General features: G+C 46.7%; 1 protein-coding gene and 1 long non-coding RNA gene across 3 annotated transcripts; one reads left to right on the top strand and one right to left on the bottom strand.

The window, feature by feature from the left end:
- Position 1: 1 nt before the first annotated feature.
- On the bottom strand, positions 2–1,361 carry LOC139581242 (uncharacterized). Its single transcript, XR_011676172.1, has 2 exons — positions 1,228–1,361; positions 2–481 (listed from the first exon to the last, which is right to left on the bottom strand). It is a non-coding gene; the product is annotated as an uncharacterized lncRNA (long non-coding RNA).
- Positions 654–8,194, top strand: LOC139581239 (ETS-related transcription factor Elf-2-like). Of its 2 annotated transcripts, none has more exons than XM_071410794.1 (9): positions 654–708; positions 1,316–1,399; positions 2,929–3,112; positions 3,855–3,965; positions 4,180–4,296; positions 5,257–5,346; positions 5,662–5,854; positions 6,153–6,392; positions 6,519–8,194. In XM_071410794.1, exons 2-9 carry the CDS (start codon positions 1,325–1,327, stop codon positions 7,492–7,494), a joined length of 1,986 nt encoding a protein of 661 aa, XP_071266895.1. In that variant the 5' UTR covers positions 654–708; positions 1,316–1,324; the 3' UTR covers positions 7,495–8,194. The 2 variants fall into 2 exon arrangements, with proteins under 2 accessions (XP_071266895.1, XP_071266894.1); XM_071410793.1 differs by having other exon boundaries at positions 3,852–3,965.

Genomic DNA, 8,194 nt, shown 5'->3' with positions numbered 1-8,194 from the left:
ATTTCAGTTGTCTGTTGCTTTACTTTTTGTGTGTCTCAACTTTGAAACGCCTCTACCATGTCTGCTATTGAAAACCCAACATGGCACTAATTATGTCCTGTATGCACTACTTTTGTCATAGTAAACCCACTAAACTTGTCCCCAGGCTCAATTGGGGGATGAGAATATAAACTCACAACCATAGGACTACAACACAATATTCAGACTGACGCTCATGTAGTTAGTTATGACATACACCGGCAGTCGTCCAGTAATCACAATGGATGTATTCATGTAGCCATTTCTATTTACAGAAGTTTTCTGAAAGGGCTTTATCGAACAGTGAGTTTTTGTAACGACTGGGGCCACAAGCCAGGGGCTCGTAGCGCGGTGCTCTGACGTCATCATTGCCAATGTGTCATTCGCTATGGGGCTCCAGGAGGTTGACCTGACTCCCTCCGCGAAGAGACGGCGCGCAGGAAAGCAGTGAGATCGAAACATCCTGTAAAACAGAACTAACGTAAACAAATGCAATATACAGCATTTTAGTATTGTTTGTCGGTAAAAATCTAAATTTTGCTACAGCTAGCTTGCAAACAGTTGAGAGTATTTCAATTGAGGAGCACGTCGACGTCGGTCTGGTCAACTTGGATAGCTAGCAGTTAGTTTACACAGCTAACGTTAGGCCTAGCGTGAAGCTATCCACCGCAGGAAAAGCAACATACGAAGGTAAGGAACGTTATTTTTGCGAGATTTTACACAATACCAGTATTGGATATGTGGTATTTATTGGGCAAGGATGGCCATATGATAGCCAACTTTAGCGTTGCTAGCTAACAAACCATCTAGCTAACGTTCGCTATTTTAGTCTGTTGGCCGCTAACAAGCTAGCTAACGTTATTTCACTTGCTTCTATTTCATCTCTATAACACACACAATGTAGAACACACGCCTAACGTTATATACCAGTCAATGTACAGTTAACTAACGTTACTGGCTAGGTAACTAGAGCTAACGTTTGTTACAATACAGGCCGGAAACTGCTCAAATTATGTAAACATTGATGCACGCTTGTGAACGTGATGTCCGAACCAGCAAGCATTGGATTATACAGTGTGCAGTTTGCTCCGTACTATTCCTGAAAAAGGTTTTCAAATGATCAATTTCGCACTATTATTATGTTGAATACATTTACGTTACTGTTAGTTTAGTTTCTCAGTTAGCAGTGATGAAGATACTAGTACTTACTTTAGGGCCCGATACAGAACTATTCCTAGTCTGTGATGGGAAAGAGGGTGGCTCAGGTTCCCTTCCTGAAACGGTTTTATTCCCGTAGGAATGAGTGATGACCTCTGTTGTGGTGGCAGATGGTGGAGGGAATATGGTGGAGTACGTCACTGTCATGGAAGAGACTGAGCAGGTAAGATAGTATCACTGGCCCGTGGTGTAGTGGTGCCTGGAGAAGTGGGTGTACTCTAATTTTGCCCAATATTACCCTAACGGCCTGTCAGGTGAAGGAAAGGTGGCCTATTTGGAAAAAGTATATGACAAACAGTGGCACTCTGAATTACCTAAAATGATAACTCCCAAATTGGTCTTTCACAGTCAGGCCAACCCAAACTGTACTGTGCAAGTAGGCTATTAGGCCTACTATTGAAACAGATAAATAAGGTTGTCAACTGAATCACAAATTCACAGGTCTAAGTTCTTTTCTTAATTTTTATTCAGGTTCTCTCTCTCGCGCTAATAGAAAAACAACAAAATTGGATGTTCCAAGCCCACATTAATGCTTAAACCACATCAGGAGACTACTTTGAGGTCTGGGGAAAATGGAAGAAATATAGATTTGAGTCTAGTTACCCTTAAATTAAACTGCACAGGCACCTAGCACTGTTGTTTGGTTAGTGGTGTTTCTGTAGTGCACATGAGATGGAGTTTGCAAAACAAATGGCCACTGGATTGATGCTAATAATAATGATATCATTCTGGGAGGTATGCATAATCTACTTTGTAGCTAGTTAACATTTAATGAAGAAGGTTTTTGGGAAAGCCTTTCCATCTACCAGAAGAAAGTTAGGCCTATCATTAGCATTACTATATTTTTCCTGTTCCTGAAATGTTTGAAACCTGGGCGTTTTACTTCATATTCTGAGGCATGTCTTACCTTGCTTAGGCATGTTTAACCTATAGCCAAAATCTCACCATAGAAACATGGAGGCAATTATTTTATAAAGACTTCCTCATGTGCACTCACCTGTTCTATTGGCTCTCAAATCAACTTTCTTTCATTGTTTAGCAGACAAAGGCATTATGCTAGTCATATTAGCAATCCACGATAGTTGTTGCATCTTTAGATCTACCCTCTTTCTACATTTCTAGCTGATATTTACATCTCTGTTCATGAATCCGCTTGCATGTGCAGTGAGCATTTTAGAACAGTGTTTTCCCGCAAATTTCATTTTGGAACTTTTGCGCGTAGGCCAACCGCCATGTGCACATTTAATAGTTGATCAACATTTTAAGTTAAACATTCTGACCTGTTCCATCAGCCTTATTAATTAATACGGCGTATACCTCTACTACACTACTTTGATACTCATCGTGGGGATTAAGATGTGAGTATACGCAATGCCCACTGAAAAATAAGTCAGTATACGACGTATACCTACCACTGCCTGGCCCTAACCTTCCCCATACAAAAAGGTATTTCACTTGCTATACCAGCGCAACCCAGAAGCCTATTCTAAATGTAAAGCAGTAGGACCACGGCTGATCTCATCAACATGAACAATATTGTGACGTGAACCAATAAATAACAACTTGTTTATCTGATGACCATGGCATCTCTGTCCTGCAGTTTTGTGGAGTAAATAATGAAACAATGTTCAAACATACACACAATGGACGTTTCAGCTTGCGCCTCCCTCAATGTGTCTCTGTCCGGTGCAGGAGATAGTGGAGACGGTAATAGGGGAGGATGGGGAGGAGTATCCTGCGGTGGTGGTGGAGGAGGTTCCCAGTGCCCAGGTGGAGCAGTGCTACGCTGCCCAGGTGCTGGTCTACGATGACGGGACCTACCTGATGCAGGACGTGGGAGACGAGCAGGAGGTGGTCACAGAAGTGGTGGAGACAGGTGAGAGGGCTGCAGGGAAAGAGGTGGGGGTACAGGGTTGGACAGTGACGTATTTCAGCAGTGAGATGGAGGGTTTGGATTGTGTCGATAGAGAGACGTGCAAGGGTTGGCTGCTTAATCTTTGCTTTAGAGAGGGAAGCAAGAGGAGCGTGGGTGTTAGACATAACTTGGCTCCTTAAGAGTTGACATTGCCACTGAGAGTAGTAGTGGGACAGTGTTGTTTCCATCCAGGACCATCTCAATAAAGGACATCTGGTGGTGTATAAGCTGAGCCCATTGGAAGAATGACAGAAGCCATTGATGCTTGAGGGAGGGGACAGTTTTATTGGATGTTGACCAATGACCACCCTAAAGATGAAACTACTTCTGTAGGCATTTGTTGCTATGCACGATCAAACATGGAATGGGAGGAGGGTCGTAAAGGGGAAAAAGTGAATGAGTGCGATAAAGGCTACACAGTTTACTACACTTTTCTCAAAAGTACAGGTTTACTTCGCCTCACCCCTCATTTTTTACAGAAAGACAACAGCTGTCTTGCCCAGCTAACTGTTTCCAAGGGGGATTGTTTGTGGTATCTGCGGTTATAGGGCCCCAGCCATAGGGCGGTATGGTTAAATAATCATTGAAATAAACTAGTTGAATGAACATTACATTGACTTGAAATGTAGAATGGATTTTCACTTCTCTAACCTCTCTCTCTCCTTCCTCCTCTTCCCTCATCGCTCCTGTGTTGTCGTAGTAGAGGTGTCATCACATGGGGGCGTCATGTGCTTTGATAAGACCTTCGAAGCAGCCGAGGCCCTTCTTCACATGGACTCCCCTAGCAGTTTCCATGGAGACCGCAACAACACAGGTAACCACTCAACCCCTCCCCCACTGACCTTGCTGGGGACTAGGCATTACAAGTGGGTAGGACATGATGCCGACTGTTTATACATTTCTTTTTGCCGTGTAACCCGTCAGTTCATTGTACCAATAAATTTGTTTTATTACCATTTACCAGTCTGAGTTGAATCACTGCTCTGTGGTTGTAATAATGCAAACTATTGTCTCTGTGTGTGTCTCAGTGGAGGACGTGATGATGGAGACTGTGGTGGAGGTGTCTACAGAGTGTGAGCCCATTGAGGAGGACAGCTTCCCTATACCCCCCGACTACGAGCCTCCCTCTGCCAAGAAGAAGAAAGGTCTGCCTCCGACACCAACCAAATGCTTTCGTACTGTCTGTCTCTGTGTTGATCACCGTGTCCAACCCAGTATTAAGAGTTGTATATTATAAATCAAATTGTATTAGTCAAATGCGGCGAGTACAACCTTAGTGAAATGCTTACTTACGAGCCCCTAACCAACAATGCAGTTTAAAAAAAATATGGATAAGAGATAAAAGTAACAATTAATTAAAGAGCTGCTGTAAAATAACAATAGCGAGACTATATACAGGGGGCTACCGATACAGAGTCAATGAGCGGGGACACCGGTTAGTTGAGGTAGTATGTACATGTAGGTAGAGTTATTAAAGTGACTATGCAGAGATGACAACAGAGTAGCAGAGAGTGGGGGGGGGGGCAATGTAAATAGTCTGGTTAGCCATTTGACTAGCTGTTCAGGAGTCTTATGGCTTGGGGGTAGAAGCTGTTTAGAACCTGGACCTAGACATGGCGCTCTGGTACCGCTTGCCATGCGCTAGCAGAGATAAGTCTATGACTAGGGTGGCTGGAGTCCTTGACAATTTTTAGTGCCCTCCTCTGACACCGCCTGGTGTAGAAGTCCTGGATGGCAGGAAGTTTGGCCCCAGTGATGTACTGGGCCGTTCGCACTACCTTCTGTAGGAGGTCGAGCAGGTCGAGCAGTTGCCATACCAGGTAGTGATGCAACCAGTCAGGATGCTCTCGATGGTGCAGCTGTAGAACCTTTTGAGGATCTGAGGACCCATGCCAAATCTTTTCAGTCTCCGAGGGGGAATAGGTTTTGTCGTGCCCTCTTCACAACTGTCTTGGTGTGCTTGGACCATGTTCGTTTGTTGGTGATGTGGACACCAAGGAACTTGAAGCTCTCAACCTGCTTCACTGCAGCCCCGTCGATGAGACGGGGGCATGCTCGGTCCTCTATAGGAAGTGTACTAAGTTGTTTTGTTTGTTTCCTTGCAGGGGGAAGGAAGTCGAAGACACAACAGCCTCAGCCTGACACCAACTGCACCATTGACCTGGGGATCAGGAAGAGACCCAGAGAGGGAAAAGGTACCCCACATAGCAGGGGCAAGGGTTTGTCAAGCCCATGAAGGGATGCTTCTCTACGTTGAGCAACTCAAGCTAGCAACTCACACTCAAGCTAGCAACTCACACTCAAGCTAGCAACTCACACTCAAGCTAGCAACTCACACTCAAGCTAGCAACTCACACTCAAGCTAGCAACTCACACTCAAGCTAGCAACTCACACTCAAGCTAGCAACTCACACTCAAGCTAGCAACTCACACAGGCTGATTCAGGAATCAGCCTGTGTGAGAGGTCCTCTATGAATGACGTTGGTCTTCTCTCTCCCGCTGTCCTCCAGGGAGCACCACCTACCTATGGGAGTTCCTGTTGGATCTCCTCCAGGACAAGAACACCTGTCCCAGGTACATCAAGTGGATGCAGCGGGACAAGGGCATCTTCAAACTGGTGGACTCCAAGGCGGTTTCCAAACTGTGGGGCAAACACAAGAACAAACCTGACATGAACTACGAGACCATGGGCCGGGCACTCAGGTAACCACGGGATACCATTCTGTTTGATAGGCAATTCCTCAATATGGTTAGTGAGTAAGGCTGGCTGTTGTTGACGCAACATATCTTTACTACTTTTATGCTAAGGAATGACTAATGACATTCAACATTTTGGCTAGAATGCCTGTTTAAAATGCATGCATTTGACCCTTTTAAAGTCCCCTTTTCAAAATACATGCTAGGCTGTGACACTTGTGTTAAATAACATCTTGGGTTGTATTTCCGCACGTATTCTGAGTGTAAGTGCAGTCGTCTGACTGGTAGGGTTGTCCCTGTCTAGGTATTACTACCAGCGGGGGATATTAGCGAAGGTGGAGGGTCAGAGACTGGCTTACCAGTTTAAAGACATGCCCAAGAACATCAGGGTGATCGACGATGACGGGGATGAAGAGGGCGAGGAGTGTGAGGGGGAACCCTCTGAGCACCACCGGGCGGTCCAGACCCTGACCCTTGACCCTGCCACCTCCACCCAGACAAAGCAGAGCTACGTCACTGTCGTCCCCACTGCGTCCGGCAACAGGTGAAGCATGATTAATCATGAAATAATTATGCATGCTCTCTCTGTGTACATCTTCATACAAATGCACAGTGAACTCATTTGGAAGGTTCATGAATAAATCGTTTTTTGTTTCTGTCTGATGTACAGGACCATGCGTTTGGCCATGCCCATGGTCATGACTACGACGCTGGGTCAGATGACCCTCAACTCCTCCACCGTCTTCACCACCCAGGCTCCCATCACCCTGGGCAACGCCCATGCCAGCGGGCCCAAGCTGGTGATCCAGACCCTGCCCACCATGATGCCCTCCGGGGCCAAGAGCGGAGAGAAGATCACCATCATCACCATCCCTGCGGCCCAGCTAGCTCAGTTAACGCAGGGCAACCTCTCAGCCCAGCTCTCAGGCCAGCTAGCTCAGCTCATACAGGCCAAACCAGTCACCCAGCTCATACAGGCCAAACCAGTCACCCAGCTCATACAGGCCAAACCAGTCACCCAGCTCATACAGGCCAAACCAGTCACCCAGCTCATACAGGCCAAACCAGTCACCCAGCTCGTGCAGGCCAAACCAGTCACCCAGCTCGTGCAGGCCAAACCAGTCACCCAGCTCGTACAGGCCAAACCAGTCACCCAGCTCGTACAGGCCAAACCAGTCACCCAGCTCGTGCAGGCCAAACCAGTCACCCAGCTCGTGCAGGCCAAACCAGTCACCCAGCTCGTGCAGGCCGAACCAGTCACCCAGCTCGTGCAGGCCGAACCAGTCACCCAGCTCGTGCAGGCCGAACCAGTCACCCAGCTCGTGCATGCTAAACCCGCCACGCTCCAGATAATGCAGAAACCAGCCCCTCCGCTCATACTGGCAAAGCCTGTGACACAGCCCCCCAACCAGCAGCTACCTGCGGCCTCCCCTGTAGGTATACCACAGCCCCCTCCCTCCACTGCCATCACCACCCCTGTACCAACCCCCACTACACCCCCTGTAAAAGAGGCCATCTCACCCCCCACAGCCCTCCCAGAGTCCACCCCATCCCCTCCTTCAGCGAGCACGGAGCCCTCCCAGTCCAGCCCGGAGGGCCCCTCTGCCTCGGAGTCGGCACAGAACCCAGTGGCCCCTGAATCTTGAACTTGAGGCCTGAGGGCTACTGACTCCATATTGACACTGTTTGAAGTAGTCTTCACTTCCCATCCTTCTCTCACTGGGCAGTGGAGCTGTTGGACCATACAGAGTAGGAGAGCTCTGAACTGGACCTCAGTTGGAGCGCCTAGTTACCAGGAAGCTAGTCTTCAAACTGGAGCTGCAGTGCCCTCCGTCCCTCCACATCAGAAAACCAGGAAGACAAGAGAGGAAAAGGGACTTTGTATACATACTCTTTAGAAGCTCGTTGGAACTCAAACGACAGGCAAGCCTTAGATTGTAAATCCTTTTTTAAAATCAAAAACATAATATAAGGAAGGTCTTTGTGTAAAACCTTTTTGATACTCTGCAGCAGGTTACGTATGATGTATTCGAAGTTCGATGCAACTGCAGTTCTTTTGTATCATAGTTGGAATCTTTGCTTTGGCTTTTCATCTGACTTTGTTGGTTCCCATTCTCAGTCTGTATGGCTATCGGGCAGTAGTAGTACCCCACAGCACTGTCCCTCAACACTCAATGTTCTTTTGTGTTTCTTTTTTTACTGTTCAGGTTTGGGAGCGAAAGGATGTTTGTGTCAAGAAAAGACGAATTTAGATAGTATATCCCACATTTACGCTATTTTCTTGTACTCGCTGTATTGATGTAGATTTAAACTGAAATGTATTATAAAAACTAACATGAATAGAAA

Source organism: Salvelinus alpinus, chromosome 7 (assembly GCF_045679555.1).
Source record: "Salvelinus alpinus chromosome 7, SLU_Salpinus.1, whole genome shotgun sequence".
In the NCBI taxonomy this organism is placed as follows: Eukaryota; Metazoa; Chordata; class Actinopteri; order Salmoniformes; family Salmonidae; genus Salvelinus; species Salvelinus alpinus.
The sequence above is the reverse complement of the archived record's forward strand: the minus strand, read 5'-3'. Positions and strand labels throughout refer to the sequence as shown.